Here is a 22,791-nt window from a genome sequence, read left to right on the forward strand (position 1 = left end):
ATGAGGAGTGCTAGGGCAGCAAGTTGTTTTGTAATCATCAATTCGTTATGGAAAAGTATAAGGAATCAAAAGTTTATCCGCCAAAAACTAAATAAAACTACATTAATTTATATTAATAATTAATTAATTTTAAATTTTTTAAATTCAAAATTTAAAAATTTTTAAATTGATTAAATAAACCTAATTAAAACCTATAAAAACCTTCCTCTTCTCTCTCACATTAACCTACTCACCTCTAACAATCACACACACAGACCCCTCTCTCTCACCGTCAGGCCCTCTCCGCCTCCCCACCGCGATCCACTCCTCTTCTATCACTGATATCTGGTTCGTCGGATTCGCCACCGTAAGGAGATGTTGTGGAACGTAAGGAATGGATAATCATAGTAGAAGAGTGTGATTTTCAGATATATCATAGGACGTGGCATGGATACTATTGATAGTTATTGCTGAAGGGAGGCTGTGGCGTTCAAGGTTTTATGTGAAGCATTACATGTTTGGTGATAAGTAGATTGCAATGCGACTTCAAGTGAGAAGGGGCTGGAATCCGTGTGTACTGGGTTTTGTTTTTATTAGGGTCTAGGGATAGTTATTATATTAGTAGTTAAAGGGTATAGATGTTGACAGTGATGTGGGAGGTTGTATTCATATTTCTTTTGGTTCTTTATGTTCTTCTAGGAGTTTCTTGACTGTTATGATCTAGTTCTCTTCTATTGAATGCGTTCTTTTGTGTTTGGACACACTCTTTTCTAGGATTTCATCATATTGTATGAAGAGATTCTACCTTGTACGCAATTGTTTTGGGATATTAGGTGCTGTTTTGATAAACTACATACTTGATCTTAGCTAAAAGAAGTCCTTGAACAATTACAGAAATAAAAAAAAAAACATTCATTTAATATGAAAAAAATATCCTAATACTTAACAAAAGAAACATCTAATTATATTTTAACAAAAATAATTAAACATCTATAAAATTTAAAAAAAAAAATTCTTAAAGAAATAGAGACATTCACATTTGCAATACAAAAAAATTCGAAAAATATATAAAAGAACATCCAGTTAATATGAAAAATAAACATTTTGATACTTAGTAGAAGAAACATCCAAAGGTATTTGGCTGATATGCTTTTGGTTCCCTAGCTTTATTCGGTTATTAATAGTATTTTTAATGGTGTGAGATTATATTCAATAATAAAAGATCACTCACTTTTCTTTTAATGATTACGTGCTGGCCAGATTGTTAAAAAAGTGCTTATCCGTAAACTTTTTCTAAAATTATTAAATTGCTAACCACATCAAGTGATGGGAGTCATAATACAGTGGATATGACTGGAAAAAAGTGACATATTATAATATTATCAAAAAATATATGCGATATGTATATTAAAAATCAATCAGTAAATAACAGTTATTTGTATTTAAATAAAAAATTTTATTTATATATTAAAATTAGCTATTCAAATTAACTATCAAATATTTATATATAAATATATATTATTTAATTTATTTTTAATATATATTTTATACTTAGTAATTAATTTTAGTGACTAATTTTAATATACACGTAACATAATATATTTAAATATATAATAACTAATTTTTGTGTGTACATGTTTTTTTATTATTCAATAATTATAGTAAAATTGAAATTATAGTATTATGAAATCAAATTGTAATAAAATAAAAAAATTCAACATTTTAATATAAGTCATAAAATATCGATACAAATTTTGAATTACAATGAATATATAAATATATTTTTTAAAATTTTGTGCAAACTTTAAGAGTTTCACGCCGTAACATTCATGAGAACAACCGTTATATCCATACTTCCAGTAATTACATCTACAATTGTAACTGCAAACTGCAATTTAAGATCTAAAGATTTGCCATATAAAAGAATTCTCATAATAAGAAAGAATATCCTATCCAAAATAAGGATAAGTTATTGACATATGCCAAATCTAAGAATATCCTTGCATAATTAGTGGGAATGTTTTACAACAAAATGTTGCATTATTAGCTATTTCTTGCATTATTAGCAAAGGTGTTAAAGAAATCACTTATATGACTATGTTGAACCATGATGAGTGAAGAGGTGTAGAACTCTTTAGTTGTTGATGGCAATGTAATGTCATAGATGATAAGGAGTTTTTATTAATGTTGTTGCATTTCTTTGGCTCGTTTCTTTGGCTCTTGTTTCTGTTTGATTGCTCCACTGTATTGTGTTGAGCTCTTTATTTTAAAAAAAAAAAAACCATTTCTATAGGATCCAATCAATTTGTCCTATAGTATTTATTATGTATATGAAATTGAATGAACCAAAAGAATAGAAGAAATTATTTAGATTTTTTTAAAATAAGGTGAGTATATGTCTAGTTGGAAACGCATAACATATATAAACTGAAAATGACTAACCTCCTTATGAGAGTTTTAAAAACCTTTTCTTTTCTCTTTTTGCTCTCATGGGTGGATTCCACATTGACTACTGTTCTTTTTGTACTTTGTTCATTTTTATGAATGTGCTCTCTAGATTTAGATTTCATTCCAAATCCCAATAACTCTTTGATGATTGCAATGGAGTATACGAAGGTTCTTCTTTAATAATAAAGCATTTATAAAGTAGCACTTTAATTTGTGGCAATGTTTTGAATGTTGCAAATCTAACCTAGCTATTACTTCTTTATACCCAACTACTTTAATTTAGAAAAAGTATAGGGTATCAATATATTATCTGTCAATTTATTGTTAACAATAATTAATTATTATATTTTAAACACATATATAAAAAAATACATTCATAAAATATAACTATAAAGACACTTCTATTAAACACGGTCATAAAAAAGATATTTCTATTAGACATATCCACAAAGACACTTCTATTAAACACAATTATAAATAAGAGTTGGTAGAAGTTGGCACAAATTCTGTTGGTAACGTAGCGGAATTGTTTAATTTATTATCTCACAAGTTTCTTTAGTTTCAAAAACTAGAATGAACTTGAATATCATTTAGGAATCAACAACAATCCATGCTTCTTAGGTGTATGCGAAGAGTTTAATTTTAGATATAAGGTCAGAAAAATTTAACCAATCTTCATATAATTGTATTGTAGTGCCAAAAAGAACTTGGAAGTATTTATTTCTTGACCTTAATGAAGAAAAACAGGTGCTAAATTTACTAACTTTTGTTTTTTAAATATATGTGCTGGGTCATCGATCTCTCAATTTCTTGGATGATTAGTTGCAATGCAACTTGCATTTTTCTTCAATTTTTTGCTCCATTTTACAAGTGCTCAAACTTTGGTAAACAAAAAAAAAAAGTTTTTATAAATGCTACATGGATGTATATTCCTGTCATTGCCAAAGCTCCGATCCTCTTTATTTCTTTTCTTGTTCTTTTTTTTTTTAAATTCAACAATTTGTCTCTGGTGCATTAAATTATTTGCATAGTGGATCACTTGAATTTAACAACTAGGTAGATTACCAGTGTGCTCAAGTGAAGGTATTATAGCAAAAATAAATAAATAAATAAAAACAAAAAAAAAAAATCAAAGAGATATTTCTAATATATATAAAGGAAATTTAAATATATGGGGAAAAAATTGGTCGAATTTAAGTGTGAGTTACACCAGAGTTCATTATATATCGATAGATTATAACTCTAATCAACTAACTAATGTATTGTCTAACAAGAAGATGCTATAAATTATTGGATTCAAATAAACGGGTTATTAAGGAATGTTTTGGATTTTACATAGAACAAGAAATACCTTTTAAGAGTTAAGAGTAAATTAAGACCATTATATAAGACTATAGTTATATGGTATGAGACTCGGTGTTAATTCATATGACATAATTAAATTACATTAGTTAAGTAATTAATTAATTTATCTATTTAAATAAATGTTAAAAACTTAAATTTTATCTTTATGTATGTAATAATTTACTGATCGAATAATAAATTATTAAATAAAATTTAAATTTATAATAAAATTAATTTTTAATTTATTAAATTGGGAGATAACATGAGAAATTAAAAATTGATTACGATAATGGCCAATATCCACTTACTGATCCCTCTTGTTCATGGTGCTTGCATGCAGAATACTTAAAGCTAGGGGTTGGTTGGGTTTGCATCAAGATTTGAGGAACCTTTGGCAATTGGCACTACCATTACAATTATTAATTAATTAATTAAATGCTTGTGAAATGGTTTGTTTGCGTGTCATTTTTGTCTCTGTCCAGTGTTTTACTTAATTATTATTGTGATGGAAAACTATAGATATTAACCCATCAAGCTTATTAAATGCAAATCATAGGTGGCAGAAGAGATTGCACACATGTCTTAAAATGACAAGCTAAGGTATGGTTCATGCTTATGCAGGAAAACACATACAGCACCTCAATCAACCATGATTTTGTTTTAGAGCAAGATTATTACATAGGGCCACATGTAATGTATGTACTGCCATAGTAAATCTCACATTTGAGTCATCTTTCCATTATGTTAATAAAATTAATTAAATTAACCTTATCATGCATAGTGAAATAGATTATTTATGTGATTTTAGGAGCACTTTCAGAACAACAATGTCACTTGTCAGTGGCAAACAAAAAACATGCTATCATAGAGTAAATGAGAGGTTGAGAACATGTTAAGTCAATTTCTCCAAAGTGCTAAGAAAAAAAATTAGAATTTGTCTTATTTAATATTTATTAAGTAATAAATATTAAATAAAATAAATTTTAATTATTTTTGGTTAATTTTTTTTTGTTTTCTAATTTATATATGCTACTTATGAAGCACAGACACTTTGCTAAGTTGTCGTATTTATGTGTCAGACACATTTTAGATATGACATTTATCGACACGTATGTCTACTGTGTCCAACTGTACCGTGTCTTAATAAAAATTTTTTTTAGACACATTTGAACACACTTAAATATCATCACATGTCAACGTATCCAGTCTTATTCTTAACCTGTATTCTTGAAATGAATTTAGAAATAATATAGTGAGAATAAAGGAAGGATAAGAGTAATTTTAGGAAGTAAAATAAATGAATTTTAATAGAAGAGAATTCAAAAATGTTTACTAAGAAATTTTTGTCGGAGAATTTTATTCTTATTCGTTGAAGTTATAGCATAGAGATACTGTATATACGTATCTAGAATTGTAATTGAAGTTAATAACAATAACAATATCCTTATTCACATCATCTTATAGAGTTAATTAGAAGAAATCTTTCATATTGTTTTTCCTCTTTACAAAATATATATCGAGTGCATTATTGTGAGTAGTATTCAATTTCATATTACTTTGTATCTATTAGAAGTCAAAACTTCACTGTAGACTCAACAATTGGTATCAAGAGCCAACGTTATATTATTCATTATTTGCGTGATAAAATTCAATTTTGAATATAATGGCTTCTACTAGTGGTAATGTCAAAGTAGGAAAATATGAAATCGAAAAATTTAATGGGAAAAATGATTTTTCTTATTGGAGGATGCAGATGAAAAATCTACTTATATCACAAAAATTACTCAAGGCACTGGCAGGAAAAGAGAAAAAGCCGGAGGAATGAAAGATGAGGTTGGAAAGAATTAGATCTTGAGGCGCGGGATGCAATAATCTTATGACTTGAGAGGGATGTTGCTTTTTTGGTAAATGAAGAAGCAACTACAGCAGGCGTTTGGGCAAAGTTAGAGAATAACTTCATGACGAAGACCCTAACTAACATGATCTACTTAAAATCCAAATTGTATACATGCAAGATGGAAGAAGGTACCTCAATCTGAAAATATATCAATAAGTTTGATAGGATTATATCAAACTTAAAGGATATAGATGTGAAAGTTGATGATGAGGATCAGGCACTCATATTGTTACTTTCATTACTGAAGTCCTATGAAAATCTGGTGCAGATATTGATGCTGGTGGGTGACACTCTGACCATGGATAAGACGAGAGCATCACTTTTAGCGGATGATCTACATAAGGTTGCTACAAGTGTAATGTCATCTCCAAATGGAAGAGAGTATAATGATCAAGCACAAGGATTGTTCGCGGCTAGAAGAAGGACTAATGAAAGAGGAAAAGGTAATAAGCGTGGAAAGTCTAGGCCAAAATCTAGACCTCACGCGAAGAGAAAATGCTTTAAATGTGGAGAGTCTGGATATTTCAAAGCAAATTGTCCAAATAAGAAGATAACTTTCAAGAAATAGAACAATGACAACCCAAAAGAAAAGCAAGAAGCAAGCTACATCTCAAATGATGAGGAGGACTGTTACTCTATGACAGAATAATCTTATGAAATCTTCGATAAGTGGATTCTTGATTCAGGATCATCTCACCATATGTGCCCAAATAGAAAGTGATTTACTACCTATTAAAGCATAAATGGTGGCACAGTTTTAATGGGCAATGATCATGCTTGTAAAACTGTGGGGTTGGGTACTATAAGAATCAAGATGCATGATGGAATAGTAATAACCTTAAAGGATGTGAGACATATTCTAGACTTGCGAAAAAATCTTATCTCCATAGATTTGTCGGAGAAAAATGGTTGTAAAATAGTTGCAGAAAATGGGGTACTAAAAGTTGTTCGTGGTTCTTTGGTAGTGATGAAAGGAGTTCGTCACGGTAATCTTTATTCTCTTTTTGGGACAACAGTCACAGGTGAGTTAACAGTTGAAATCAGTGGAAGTAGAGATCAAACAAATTGCACAAGAATATGGCACATGTGGCTTGGACATATGTCAGAGAAAGGTCTATTATTGCTTTGTGGACAAAGTTTGCTGAAGAATATGAAGAAACCACAAATAAAATTTTATGAGCATTGCGTGTATGGAAAGGCACACAGGGTGAAGTTTTCTACAAGCAAGCACAAAAGTAGAGGGTTGTTAGACTACGTGCATACTGATGTTTGGGGCCCGTCTAAAGTTACTTCTAAGGATGGTTCCAGGTATTTTGTTACTTTTGTTAATGATTATTCCAGGTATGTTTGGTTTTACTTCCTCAAGCATAAGAATGAGGTATTTTACACTTTTAAACAATGGAGAGCAATGGTTGAAAATCGAACAGGTAGAAAGCTAAAAACTCTACGATCAGATAATGGCACAGAGTACACGGATGGGGTTTTCAAGGAGTTCTGTGATCGAGAAGGCATTACAAGACACTGGACAGTTAGAGAAACACCACAACAGAATGGAGTCGTTGAATGACTGAATCGCACGCTACTTGAGAAGGCATGATATGTGCGCTCTAATTCTGGGTTAGGCAAAGAATGGTGGGCGGAGTCGGTTGCTACAACTTGCTACATAGTGAATCGATCCCCACATTCTTCTCTAGATGGAGACACACCTTATAAGGTATGATCAGGAAAACATGCAGATTATGAGAAATTCAGAGTTTTTAGATGCACAACCTATTATCATGTCAAAGATAATAAGCTTGATGATAGAGCTAAAAAAGCAATCTTTTTGGGGTATCCAAGAAGGGTTCAAAGGTATCGTCTTTGGAGCGTAAATGATTCTAAGTTTGTAATTAGCAGGGATGTTACCTTTGTCTATGGTAGCTTTGCCTAAAGATACGATGCCAGATGATGGTGATGTTAAAAAAACTTCAAATGCTCAAGTGGTGGAGATAGAGTCTAAATACCAACAAATAAATTCTAATAATATTCAAATGGAGCATCCTAATGCTACTCGAGATGATGCAGAGGATAAACTTGATCATGAGGAGATTCAGCGAGAAAGTGCACATGCATTACAACAGTAGCAGCAGGATTCTTTGGCATCCACTAGGCCAAAGAGGAATTATAACTTCGTTCAAAAGTTTGGGTCAGACAAGCCTCTGAGACATTATGCCAAGTAAACTTAGTAGATTATGCACTCTCGGTGGAGGATGATGAGCCGGTCACCTTCAAACTTACTATCAAAGACAAAGATAGAAAAAGTTAGTTGGTCGCCATGGAAGAAGAGATGCAATCTCTCCATAAGAACAAGACATGGAAGGTGGTCCCGTTATCCGTGGAAAAGACTGCAATTGGTTGTAAATGGGTGTATAAAAGAAAAGAAGATCTTACTAAGTCAGATGGTACAAGATTTAAAGCTAGGTTAGTAACAAAGGAATTTGCATAAAAAAAAGGTGTTGATTACAACGAGATATTTTCTCCTGTGGTGAAGCACACTTTCATAAGGGTGCTTTTGAGTCTTGTTGCTCAGAGTGATCTTGAGTTGAAACAACTAGATGTAAAGACAGCTTTCTTGCATGGTGACTTAGAGGAAGAAATTTACATGTATCAACCTGAGGGTTTCAAGGTTGAGGGTAAAGAAAATCAGGTATGTCGCTTAAAGAAATCGTTATATGGATTGAAACAATTTCCTCGACAGTGGTATAAGCGATTTGACTCCTTTATGTTAAAACAAGGATTTTTCAGAAGTAATTATGATTGTTGTGTATACATTCATAAACTTTCTAGAAGTGATTATATCTATCTTCTATTGTATGTAGATGACATGCTTATTGCTTCTAAGAGCAAGGTGGAGATAGATAGGTTAAAGGTTCAACTTGGTAAAGAATTTGAAACAAAAGATTTGGGTGTTGTACGAAAAATATTAGGCATAAAAATTAAAAGAGAGAGATCAAGCCAAAAATTATTCTTGAGCCAGAGAGGGTACATTGAGCGCGTTATTGAAAGGTTCGAAATGAAAAATGCTAAGCCAGTAGTAACACTGTTGGCTCTACATTTCAAACTCTCTGGTAAACAATCTCCCACAACAGCAGAAGATAAGGCTTACATAGAAAATGTACTTTATGCTAGTGCAGTCGGTAGCCTAATGTATGTTATGGTGTGTACATGCCCAGATATTTCACAGGCAGTCAGTATTGTTAGCAGGTTCATGGCAAATCTGGGTAAGACACACTGGGAAGCAGTCAAGTGGATATTAAAGTACTTGAAGGGTACTATTGACATAGGTTTATACTTTAGTGGAAAATCATGTCAAATCAACGGTTTTGTTGATTCTGATTATGCTGGTGAGCTAGGCAGAATGCGTTGTACGACCGGTTATGTATATCAAATACAAGGTGCTCTATTTAGTTGGCGATCGATGTTACAAGCTACAGTGACACTATCTACTACAGAGGTTGAGTACATGGCAGTAGCCGATGGGGTGAAAGAAGCATTGTGGCTAAGGGGTCTTCTAGATGATTTGGAGTTTCAGCAAGATTGCGTAAATCTGAGTTGTGATAGTCAAAATGCAATTCATTTCGTTAAAAATCAGGTTCATCATGTTCATACCAAGTATATTGATGTAAGATATCACTTTGTGCACGATGTTATAGAGAAATGCAACATTTCTCTTGTAAAAAGTACACACAGATGAAAATCTTGCAAACATGCTGACTAAAGTAGTGTTAGGAAGCAAGTTTCAACACTGTTTGGAATTGCTCAATGTTGTTCCATGTTAGGCATGGGAATACGAATACCATACTTTGATCGTCCAAAATTTGAGTAGATTTCAAATTGTGACCGAGGTGGAGAATTGTGAGAATAAAGGAAGGATAAGAGTAATTTTAGGAAATAAAATAAATGAGTTTTAATAGGAGAGAACTCAAAAATATTTAATAAGAAATTTTTTATCGGAGAATTTTATTCTTATTCGTTGAAGTTATAGCAGATACTATATATACGTCTCTAGAATTGTAATTGAAGTTAATAACAATAACAATATCCTTATTCACATTATCTTATAGAGTTAGTTAGAAGAAATCTTTTATATTGTTTTTCTTTTTTATAAAATATATAACAAGTGTATTATTGTGAGTAGTGTTCAATTTCATATTACTTTATATTTAATAGAAGTCAAAATTCTACTGTAAACTCAATATATATATATATTAAAATAAAAATATTTTAAATATTTTATATAATTAAAAAAAATATTAAAAATAATTTAAAAATTATTTTATATTTTATATATATGTCTTGTCCTATATTTTATAAAATTTTAAAATTGGTATATTTGCGTGTCGCGGCCGATGTGGTGTATCTTAATATGCTACTATGCATTCATTAATTAAATATCCAATTTGATTTCTGGTGTAAAATTTTGATTGATAACATAGTAATCATGACTACACACACCTAAAATCAATCCATGGTTAGTAGTAAAATAATCCTCAGCTTGCCCACCATTAAATACCACTATTACATGCACATAAGTAAAATAGCATTCCAATTTCCAACTGTGAAATTTGGAACCACAAGTGGGGTAGTGCTTCTGGCTGGTAAATATATTATTCAAAAGTCACAACACTACTGAAGTGGACTTTCACAAACACACACGTGCACTTATTTAATTTGATACTAAGATTTTTTTTCCTTTTGTTTCTTTGAACCTTCCTAGCATCAGTCAAGCACTGCACCCATGCAATTATAGCGGTAGATATCCATCTACCCATAACATATTTTTATTTTTCCAACTATGAATTTTGTAAAATCATGATCTTTCTCTCATTTGTCTGACCAGAATGGAAAACCTTTAAGATAGTGGCCCATGTTTTCCTAATAGATTCAGCAAAAGTTTGAGGAGTTGAGTGATACATACAAGTCTAATCGAAACCCAACATGCACCATGGCATTAAATAAAGGGTAAAAGGATTAAATTGGTCCCTAGGTTTGGGCGTAATTCTGTTTTGGTCTTTAAAGTTTAAAGTGTTTTATTTGAATCCAAAAAAGTTTCATTTAGCATCAATTTAGTCCCACAGTGAGGTCAAAATTAAATAATTAACAAAATATCCTACATAATAACAATTCAAGAACAAAATCGATAATCTGGAGAATAAGTACAAGTTCCAGAGGCACAAAATCAACCATTAATGCATCAATACATTTATTTATCATTTTCTTTAGTTTTATAGAAAATATTTTATTTATATTATAAAAAATAATAAATAAATGTATTGATGTATTAATGGTTGATTTTATGCATCTGGAGCTTGTACTTGTTCTCCAAATTATCGATTTTGTTCTTGTACTGTTGTTATGTATGACATTTTGTTAATTATTTAATTTTGACATCACTGTAGGACTAAATTGATGCTAAATGAAACTTTTTTAGATTCAAATAGAACACTTTAAATCTTAAGGACCAAAACAGAATTACGCCCAAACCTAGGGACCAATTTAGTACTTTACCCTTAAATAAATATATAATTGAAAAAGTAAATAAATGTTATTAGGATTTTGATATTGTAAGCATGATTTAATTCAGAATTCAAGATTATATTTTGTGACTTATTTTAAAAAGGAGTTACATATATAAATTGAATCATGAAACATAACCTGGAGGACTAAATAAAATGTTTATATATATATTGTATAGTATATAATGGGTAGTGGGAAGAAGTGGAGTAACTGTTGCAACAAACAATTCATTAACATAATCATAATTAAAACGAAAGTGGGAGTTAAGGGGAAGTGCTTTACAATGTAGCTAGAGAAGATTGATAGCTGACAAAGAAAGTGACTCCACTTACCACCACTTTCTTCCATCGAACCAGATATTATTCTTCTAATAATCTTCTTTTTAATTAACCTAACCATTCCAATGACCCACACAATTAGAAAAGTTACCCCCAACTTACAATATTAGAAGGCACCAGAGAGGAAACAAAAAGAAAAGTCTAACACACATTTTTTATTTTCTTAAGTATTTGAAATTCCACATAGTTTTTAAAAATTTACAATATATTGTTTCTTTTTTCTTTTAACACAATTTCTTAATAGAATGACTAACAATCTTTCTAATCAAATAAATTGGGCAGAGTACATTTTGGAATTATAAAAAATATAAATGCAAACTTCTTAAGGGATTAATATTTTATGTATAAAGTACAAATTATAAAAGTTGGAAGTAAATAGTACCAATCAGATGTTCATATAGCAGACTAAATTTAGTGGTGAGTTTAAATCACCAAATGTTCCAGTTAAGAGAAAGTCCAGCAGTACTGGCACATTGGTCATGTCTATGTCTGTGATGTGTGATATAAAGGGATCAATGCAGAGGATATTCATGAATTTGAAGTATGATTCCAAGCCTAATATGCATTTCAAGATGGGAAAGCCTTAATATATTATGGGTTCGGGGGTCTACCCAATTTGGTAGTGGTATAATAAATTTTGCCATTGCCCATCTGAAATAATCAATAAAACAGGAGAAAAGATTTTCAGCTTGGTATATTTTGATTCCAAATATAATAGGAAATTGTTGAAAATGCAAAACTCAGTTAATGGCACTATCCAATGTTTTGTAGATGTCCTTAGTTGGGGATAATTAAACGTGTTTCACAATGACAATTGACAAAGCATGACAAGTATACTCTTTACTCTTTAGTTGGATACAAGAATGGCTATGAATGAAAGTGTGCAATCTTAGCAGATTCATCGTGCAAAAAATAGGTTATGTTGTTGTCTTGGTGTATATCCAAAAGAATAGGCCACAACATATGATGCCACCAACGAATTTGGATCCTCTAAAATGAAGAAGTTGATAAAGTAGTAAAGTGAAGGATTAATCACCATTGATTCTGTAACTTCTATAAAATGTGTATCCCACTATTTTAATTTAACAGTGATTAACTCATCACTCTACCATTTTACCAACTTTCTCACTTTAGAAGATCTTGATCCGCCACCAACATAAGCATGTGTTGGAACATTATAATATAAACCAGCGTATCACTGAGTTACGCTGAATTTCTCTTAAGAACCCAATTAATTCTCTAGTTCTGGTTCCAGTTAAAATGTGATAACTTACAATTAGTGTAACAGTAACACCTCTTTGGCTCTTTCAAGGTACATCCATAAAGAAACGTGTTTATGTTTGGGATTTGATCACACAATCTCAAGAGACTGGATGCTGCTTAAGCTAAAACTTAAACCTCAGTGGAACCGTGTTCCAACTTTCAACCCTCTAAGCAAAAGATATTAACAAAGTAATGGTCACAGACAAATGCAGATATTTTGGATAACACAGAACCAGACATAGTTTGCAGTGTAAGAAGCACAGAATCCTTTATCACCTTCCCTCTTTCCTTTACCCAGAAGGTCAGAACAGGACGAGAAAGCTTAAGTTCCGAGACTATTTTATTCGTGTCAGAAATTGGTACAATCAAGTGTCATGCTGTTAACTAACAACGAAGTAAAGAAGTGAATACATAATTTGTTTAGAACTTAGCCTGTTTAAGAATCAATGGATTTTGTGATCAAATTTTGCACCACTAAATATAAAATTACAAGGGGGGAAAAGAATTGTGTGACAAATCCCTACAAAACTTGCCAACTCATTGGGTCATCGACAATGTCCACCTAAAATGAATTTCCAGATGTAGATGGTGCCTCAAGAACAAAATCATGCTCATTACATGGCATCCAACTGTCGAACCTAAGATAGCAACTATTGTAAACAGCCAAGGGGACACATCCTTATTAAGCAGTAGCAGCAACCTTTTCCTGTTCCTTTTTAGCAGCCTTTGAAGGCTTTGAAGCTGGGACATTTTCAGGTTTCTCGATTCCTTGAATATCAGTTATCCTTAACTTGGTCAACTCCTGAACATAGGCATCAGGCATATTTAATATTAACAAACAGTGCAAAACTACATTTGATTAAATAATTCCATCCCAACATACCTGGCGATGCCCTTTGGTTCTTCGGTAATTCTTTCTTCTCTTTTTCTTGAAGATAAGAACTTTTGCATCTAATGCCTGATAAATAAGAAACATGAGCAATCATACAAATTTCCACATAGAAAACATAGATATTCACATAGCAGATTTAGTGGTGAATTTAGTTTTTTTTTTTTTTTTTTTTTTTGGGGGGGGGGGGGGGGGAGGGGAGGGGAGGGGAGTAGGAATGCATATTTGAGCCAATGCTCGTCCCTACTTTTTTTGTCAATTAATATTTTAATCCCACCATTTGGCAAGATGAAATGTCTACAAATTTTAGCAAGTGTTGTCTTCAAATTCACTACTAAAATTCAATAAGAAACCCTTTAACAAACACATACATAATGAAAATGCATGCAATCATCAGTCTTTGGTTTAACTATAATATTATTATAATGAAATCAAATGATTATAATTGTAGAATTAAGTGTACTATATAAGTCTTGCAGTCATCTTAAGATGAGAAACTTATGACATTTAAATACTACATCATAATTCTGACTCCATTTCATCATGATAGCAGGAAGCAAGTCTTTTAATTGAAAGAATTAAAGAAAAGGATTTGCAACCTAACTGAAAGAGGAAAGATCACTCTATTTGAAATATATTCGATTCCTACTGCCATAGAGCCATCTTAAGCTAAGAAAACCAAGTCCTTATAACAACTTTAAAGAAATTTAATTGAGCTGAGAAGTTCCAAACTTACATGCTCCTCAACAACAGCATGAACACCTGCATCTGGCACTATGGGTCTGCCAATGATTGTCTGACTAGGGGATCCAAGCAACAAAACTTTGTTCAGAGTCAGCTGCATATCAAATAAAATGTAAGAATCTATAACAAATAGTTAGCACACAACACAGAAGCCATTGCTAATAACAATACTAGCATACACATTATATTGAAAGAGATATACATATACAGTCCAAGAATGTAATTGCTTCAAAAATCCTTAAATCTATCGTAAAGTTACAGTAAAACTCGCTCACCCATCCTAAACACATCTACAAGTATTGACAAATATTACATGTGTTTGCAATTGCAAGTAAAAGGATCACTGACCTTATCATTCACTTCACAAAATTTCAATCTTTCAGTGAAAATGGCGTCCCCAATGCTCACTTTAAACTGGTGCGAACCAATCTAAATCAACGACAACAAAATTACCAAAACTAAAAATCGAGTTTAAACCGAAACATTTATACAAACATATGGTGAGCAAAATAAAGTGAACCTGAACAACAGCGAAAACAGGTTCGTAGGGCTTGAAAACATCATCACCCTTGGTGAGTGGCCCAACCACTTTGTACCCGATATTCGCCGCTTCCGCTTCCTTCTCCTCCGGCGTGTACACTCTTTTCCCACCTGACCTCAAACCACTCTCATCTTCCCCACTTTCGCTCTCATAATCAACTTCATCATCATCGTAATCGTCTTCATCCTCATCTTCTTCCACGCCACTATCGTCCTTGCTCGCGCGATCGTCCTCTTTACCAGAAGAAGAGAAAAACCGCGGATGGTGCCATTGCGGAAGAGAACGAGATAGTGATTGGGTGAAAATGGGAAGAAAAGTTGGCGAGAGGTTAGAATTGAGATGTGGGTTTGGAAATGAGATCGATGAGGGGTTATTGAGGGCAAGGTTTGCAGCTTGGCGCGTTAAAGCTAAAGCTTGGAGACACCTCCTCCTGCTCGCCATGGACGATGAAGCAGTACTTGCAGAAGCGAAGGAAAGTTAGGTTTTTGGAGAGGTTTTCATCACTTTCTCCCTTTTTTTCCTCTAAAGTGGGCCTAAGCCCAAAAATTAGGACAAAAAATAATTTAACATTTTTTGTTTGTCTACATAGAGTTGTAGCTGAAACAACTATCTTGTATAAAAATTGTGAAAGGGAAAGCCCATGAAAATTGAGATTAGATTATTTTTCTTCTGGGGCAAATGAGCTCAGTATATTCTAGTTATTGGAAACCAAGTTGGGTTGGTCTAGTGGTTAGCTCACTAGTCCGCTTAAGTAAGTGTCGGGGGTTCGAATCCCGCCTTGTGCATGCAGCAACCCATTGGCCAGCGGCAAACCCTTAAATGGAGCTCAGTACCGCGACGGATTAGTCTTTGACCTGTCGGGTTGGGGGATACCGTGGGAAACCAAAAAAAAAAAAAAAATATTCTAGTTATTGGACAACTTTTTTTGCGTTTTAATTTATTATGATCAATTATTGATTATATTTTCCTTTTTTTCTATTTTTTTTTTTTGGGTATGCTGATCCTTCAATTATAAAATAAAGAGTAGTGCTAGGGAGCCAATGACCTAAGTGTATAATGGGCTAAATCTTTGGTTTATGAATCAAATGAACATCACCTATAAACCTTCTGGATCTGAAATTCTTATACCATGTCCTGAAACCACTCATCCCAAAAGCGTAACTTGAAAAGATAATATAACACTAATAATAATATCTCTAATACTTTCCAAACCTTCATTGTACACATTGTACGCTTAGGTCATTGGCTCCCTATACTTTCTCTAAAATAAATAATGATTTCTTGTTTTTTCGTTAATCCGTTTATAATAACGTGTTTGTCTTTATGCATTTTTTTTTTTATCTCAAATTATATAGTAAACAATTGTTTTGATTTGACTTTAACTTTCGGTTTTGAAGGTTACTTAACATTAAATTAATGAGAAATGCTAGGGGATAATGATTTTATTGAACAATATGAATAACCACTAATCAAATAAAAATACATTACACTTCTAAATTAATCTTCTAAATTTTAATATTAAAATAATCATCCGTACATTAATAAAATAAATATCTGATATATCTATTGTTTATATTGTTTAATATTTTTATTATTTACCTATACTTTTCCTAAATTAAATAAGTCAAAGAAATCACACGAGTATCATGGCCTTTAACTTTGCTTTAGTTGCATTATAATAGAAGGATTAAGTTGTAATCCACAAAATTAAAACATGTCGACGCAACTATGTATTGATTAATCACTAAAGCATTACGTAACAATGTACAAATAAAATATATAGTAGTAGTGGTTTGACTGGTTTCCCTAATAAAATAACAAGCTAAGGTTGATCCTTATTATTGTATTTGATAATATGTGGGGCTATTCACTTTTGCTAAACACCTAATAATTCAGCCAACGTGACAACTGACAACCAATAAAAGAACATGATATAGATAAACATAAAACTAAGGCATGTTAGTAGTTACTAATTAATTATTATTGTTAATATTGTTATTCTCAAGACAACTTTCAGTTGTTTATGATATATAAAATGACGCGATAAGATCGACTATTGTTTCTCTGTGAGCAAGAGGGGCTATCGCCTCTAACATAATAATATAAATGGAAGAGAATATAGTATGGGAAAAATTTTAAGTGTATTAGAAATATCGGTATTTCAGTTGTTTTAATCGTTAATTTTAATTAATATATATTAATTAAAATTAACTATTAAAATAACTGAAACACCGATATTTTTGGTACACTTGAAACTACTCCTATAGTATGTTACATTTTAGTAGTATTACCATATCATTCGTACATATACAAATACAACTTGGCTTCAACAAAGTAGTTGTACAAATTAATAAAGCAACCATGCACACGTATTTGTTTGTCTTTTTCTTCTCATTTTTTCCTTTCAATAATTTACTAATTCTATATAAAATAATTGATAAAAAATAAATTATATAAAGAGTAAAGATTGTAATTAGATGAAGTGTATGAGTTAAGTTGTTCATAAAGGTGTATATTAAAATTAGTTATTAAATTATATTAAACTATTAATTATTATTAATATGAACTCTTGAGTATGAAACGACGTTCATGATAAAAGCATCTAAAACAACAAAAAATAGTCAGAAAACATAATAACACAAACTGTATTATCTTATACAATTATTCTCACCACAGGCACTTAATTTGTTTTTTTTTTAAAGAAAAAATACTAATATACTACTACAACATATCAATTTTAATGTATATATATAATAATATCTACATTTTTTAAATATGTAAAAGTATTTATAATAATAAATTATCTTAACCATATATATAATAAGAGTTATGCTACGTATACATAAAAATTAGCTATCAAAGTCAGCAACTAGTATAAAATACATGCTAGAATATAAATACACATTAAAAATAAATTAAACCACATATATATTTATATACAAATACATTGATGGCTGATTTTAGTAATTCTTGATATACAAATAATATTTTTGATATAACAATATCATTTATATATTTATTTATATCTTAATAGATTTAGATAAATCTAAACAAATTAGGATTAATTAGGCCAATTTACGAATAAATATATAAAGGTAACTTACTAATAATTTAGATTTTTAAAAACACTTAAGTCTGGATTTAAAAAAAAAATAGATAAATCTGGACTTATATTATTCATAAGATTTGAATTTGACGTTCTAGCTACTTCTTAATTCTGGTCAAAACAAGAGGAATAGCTCTAAAATTCTTAGGCTGAATAATAATAGGTGAGTATTATAGAAATTTTAATATATTGTACCTAAATTACTAAAAAGATAAATAGATAATATCTAATAAAATTTAAATAATTTATTTTTTATTTTAAATATTTTATTTTTTATCCAAAAAAATAAGTTAAGCAATTTAAACATTATAACAAAAATACTATAAAATTCACGTAATAATAATAATAGGAGTCAATGGTTATATTAAAACTTACAAGACTATAGCCACAATAGCTACCACTTATTCCCCCTCACATGAATTAACCTCGTGAATCCTTCACTGTTTAATTTTTGTGTGTTTTTCTTACTACCAAACATTGTCTTGTCCCGTAGTTATCCGACATCAGAGGAGAACTGATGGACAAGTATCCTTTCAGCATAATTCGGTTCGATTTGGACCACCCATTATCGGAATCTTTTTTCTTTCTTTTCAGAAATCATATTTCTGCAACTGCTGAAAGTTGTTCATATCAAATAACTTTTAGTTGATAAATTTGTATAAACAATTTGTAACTTTAATTTAAAAATAAGTTACTAAATTAATAATAACTATATATTATTTAATTTATTTTTAATATATATTTTATACGAGTTATTGATTTTTATGTTCACTTATATTAGAATGATTGTTTGAAAATTTATATTTTTAAAAATAATTTGTAGCTTGACAAAAAAAAGTAAAAGAGGTTAGGAAATAAAATTTAATTTATAAACCACACTTAAAAAAAACTAAAGGCGTGGCATAGTTGTTTTCTTTCATTTCAGAATAAGTTAAGCGTGTTACACGTTTTAAACGTAGATGCATATTATGCGGTATATACATGCATTGCTTAATATGAAAACATAGTTTGATTATGATTATGGTTATTCTCTCGTGAATTAAATGATATATATATAGCAGTATAGTGCCTAATCAATACTTCAATATATATTAATATATTACACACTCGATCTTGATCATTGATGCCTTCAACCAATTTTCAAAGGAGATACATATTAATATTCTAACATGTGCGACAGAGCAGTGTCCTATATATTGTTCTCAGATCTCACCTTAGGGGGGGCAGAATTCATCATTTGGTACCTTAATTATAAAAATTTAAAATAAAATAAAATGAAAGTAATAAAGATATTACAAATTTCAGATTCTTACAAATAAAGTTTTTGAATAATTTATACAAGACATTTTTTATTTCTTGACCTAACTTTTAAGATTGAGTTAAATTTCTTCAAATGAGTATCGAATCATGAATCTTTTATTCATAGAAAAACTAAAAAGTCTTTAACCATTAAGTTGAACAGAAAAGCTCTGTTGTATGTTTTACAAGTTCATTAATAAATAAAACCCAAAACGCGCTGCTACACATACGTGGTATACACGCGCTATATTAGAGATCCTGCTTTTATCTAACTACCAAATTTAAAAGATTTGTTTCCTTCTTCGTTTTCGTTATTTGCGGATTTGCTCGTTCTTCTTCTCGCGCGTCTTCTCTCATTCTTCTCCATCGTTCTTTTCCTCTCCTTTCTCACTGGTATGTTCTTCGTCATTTACGTTAGTTCTTCTCTCTGCAACTCCAGTTTCGTTTTCTATTTGATTTGTTGTTTTCTGAAATCAAAGTTTGAACTCGTTTTGAAGATTATGGATGATTCAAGCTCAGATTGTCAGCTGAATCAGGGCGAAGTGGATTATGAATTTGAACTAACGAAGTTCCTGAGGTTTGATTTACATACTCTGAATTTTGTTGCAGTCATTTCAATAGCATTGTGTAGCTGAAAAATTCTTGAACATTGAACTAACACGTTAACATGAATCTGTCGATTGAATGTAATGTATTAGTTTTGATTAATTATCTGGAATTTATAGCAGACGCTCGGGTGTAGATCAGAGCTTTTCTTGGGTGTATTTTTGCGAGAAGTGTGGGTGTATTTACAGTTTATGGGTTTTTCTGTTGTTAGCTGAGTTGTTGTCGTTCGGGTGTATTATATCAGACATGAATGGGTGTGTTTTTGGTTTTTGACATGGTGTATTCTGCAGCTTGTGTATTTACAGTTTATGGTTTTTTTTTTGTTATTTTAGTTGAGTTGTTGCGGTTCGGGTGTATTATATCAGCAATGATTGGGTGTATTTTTAGTTTTTGACATGGTGTATTCTGCAGCCTCTCTCTGTTGTTGATGACCAGTTTGTTCCGAAGGTTGGAATGACCTTTACCACGCTTGAAGATGCTGGAAAATTTTACAGGAACTACGCCAAGGCTGCAGGTTTTTCTACAAGAGTTCAAAGCACAAATAGGAAGGAAAACGAGATTAAGAATCAATTGATTACATGTAGCAGAGAGGGAAAATGGAAATCTAAAATATCTCCGACCGAGAAGACCAATCCGACAGCCGGTTTAAACTGTCCTGCAAGAATTTATATACACACATTGAAGGATGTCGGTGCTTGGATGATTTCAAAGGTTGTGCTGGATCATTCACACCCCTGCTGTCCAAGTAAAGCAGAGGTGTTCAAACAGTACAGGGAACTAAGCCTATCCATTCGTCGTACAATAGAGAATAACGAGGAGGCCGGTATCAGACCAAGCAAAACCTACCAATCATTTGTCGCGGCTGCCGGGGGTCACCGCGAGTTAAATTTTATCGAAAAGGACGTGAGGAATTACATTACCAGGGAAGTGCGGAATGTTTCCGAACAAGAAGATGCAAAGAAATTCGGAAAATATTTGTTAAGAATGAAAGAGAAGAATCAAAATTTCTTTTTTGAGCTCGAACTCAAGAAGGATCAATCGATTAAGCTGGCTTTTTGGGCCGATGCAAGAAGTAGAGCTGCCTTTGAGTATTTCGGAGACGTTATTTCATTTGACACCACCTACAATACAAACAGGTAAAAAACTGCCCCTGTTTATGATGCTAAATTAATGTATTTCTATGAATCCGCAGCAGAGGTGTATATTGGCTGTTTTTTTGGGTATATACGAAGCATTTGTTGGATGTACCTAATGATTTTCCATTCTGCACTATGGTAATTTGTTTCAGGTATAATTTGGTGTGTGGTTCTTTTGTCGGGGTGAATCACCACGGTCAGTCAACACTTCTTGAATACTCTTTGATGAAAAACGAAGAAATTGAATCATTCAAATGGTTATTTCAATGTTGGCTTCGTTGCATGGGAGGAAACGCTCCGAAAGGGTTTCTCACCGATCAATGCGCATCAATGAAAAGGGCTTTAAAAGCCTGTATGCCAACAACAATGCACCGTTGGTGTATTTGGCACATCATGAAGAAGATTCCAAGCAAATTAAACGGGTACAAGGGACATGCCGATATTGAACAAGAAATGAGCCAAGTTGTTTGGAACTCTCATAGCAAAGACTCATTCGATAGGAATTGGAATGATTTTCTGCTGAATTTTGGTCTTGCGGACAACAAGTGGCTTTTAGGTAATGTTTGTTTAAAATCTGCAGCAGAGGTGTAAATTGCATGTTTTTTCGGGTGTATTTATAGTCTGTGTTTGGGTGTATTCTGCAGATCTATATGAAGACCGTCACATATGGGTTCCTATCTATCTAGATCACCACTTCTGGGCAGGGATGAGAAGCACACAAAGTAGCAAGAGCATGCATTCATTTTTTAACAAGTTTATCACCCGGAACAGCTCGCTTATTCAGTTCGTCAAACAATACGATAATTGCCTCGGAAGCAGGGAGCAAGCAGAGAGAGAATCAGATGCTGCAGATTTTCACACGGTCATACCGTGTCCAACCAAATCGTCCATTGAAGCTCAGTTTCAAGATGTGTACACTCATCAAAAGTTTAGGGAAGTCCAAGCGCAATTCAGAGGAAAGGCGAATTGCATCACCAAATTAACGAATTCCGCTCTAGGCTATTCAGTATACGAAGTCGGAGAACAAGTTTCCAGCTCAATATTCAACAAGTTTGTGGTTACTTACGACTCAGTTGCAGCCGAGGTAAAATGCCAATGCTTATTATTCGAGTCGAGAGGGATACTGTGTCGTCACGCACTAAGCGTGTTAAGCTTCGAACAAGTAAGCCAAGTGTCACCTAGATATATACTGGAACGATGGAGCAAGAAGGTAAAGAGGTGACACACACATCAAGAGCAGCCACGACGAGCCACTAATGGAGCCAAGAAGCAAGAGGTTCGACCAATTGGTTTTTCGTTCGCAAAATATTTATGAATTTGCATCCGAATCGGAGGAGCTGACTGCAATTCTGCACCGTGCGTACGATAATGTCATGGCTGAGATTGAATCATTAAAAGCCAAAAGGAATGGGACATCTTCTTTATCCCACGAAGACGCCAACTTGGAATCCGTTAACGAGCTTCAAAGCCCGCCAAGGATTCGAACAAGAGGACGTCGAAAAAATAGGCTAGGTTCAAAGTTGGACAAACAGATTGTAAATGCCACAAAGAAGAAGAAAACGAAAGTTTTAAGCGAGGTAAAAGTAATGTTCTTTAAATTTGTGCTGATTGAGTTTATTTTTCTCCTTAATAGTTTAGCTAATAT

General features: G+C 32.1%; 1 protein-coding gene across 1 annotated transcript; it reads right to left on the minus strand.

The window, feature by feature from the left end:
• Nucleotides 1-13,135: 13,135 nt before the first annotated feature.
• Nucleotides 13,136-15,582, minus strand: LOC112733495 (large ribosomal subunit protein bL21m). The gene is made up of 5 exons (XM_025782464.3): nucleotides 14,979-15,582; nucleotides 14,807-14,887; nucleotides 14,451-14,552; nucleotides 13,709-13,783; nucleotides 13,136-13,627 (listed from the first exon to the last, which is right to left on the minus strand). The coding sequence occupies exons 1-5, from the start codon at nucleotides 15,438-15,440 to the stop codon at nucleotides 13,508-13,510; spliced, it is 840 nt and encodes a 279-aa protein (XP_025638249.1). The 5' UTR covers nucleotides 15,441-15,582; the 3' UTR covers nucleotides 13,136-13,507.
• Nucleotides 15,583-22,791: the final 7,209 nt, after the last annotated feature.

This window comes from Arachis hypogaea, chromosome 13 (genome assembly GCF_003086295.3).
Source record: "Arachis hypogaea cultivar Tifrunner chromosome 13, arahy.Tifrunner.gnm2.J5K5, whole genome shotgun sequence".
NCBI lineage: Eukaryota > Viridiplantae > Streptophyta > Magnoliopsida > Fabales > Fabaceae > Arachis > Arachis hypogaea.

What these genes read in the sequence shown, in the direction of transcription:
- LOC112733495 (XM_025782464.3), bottom strand. Translation starts at nt 15,440, where the DNA reads ATGGCGAGCAGGAGGAGGTGTCTCCAAGCTTTAGCTTTAACGCGCCAA. An exon ending in CTGTTTTCGCTGTTGTTCAG is followed by an intron (nt 14,888 to 14,978) that starts GTTCACTTTATT and finishes TCGTTGATTTAG; the next exon opens with ATTGGTTCGCACCAGTTTAA. An exon ending in GAACCAAAGGGCATCGCCAG is followed by an intron (nt 13,628 to 13,708) that starts GTATGTTGGGAT and finishes GCCTATGTTCAG; the next exon opens with GAGTTGACCAAGTTAAGGAT.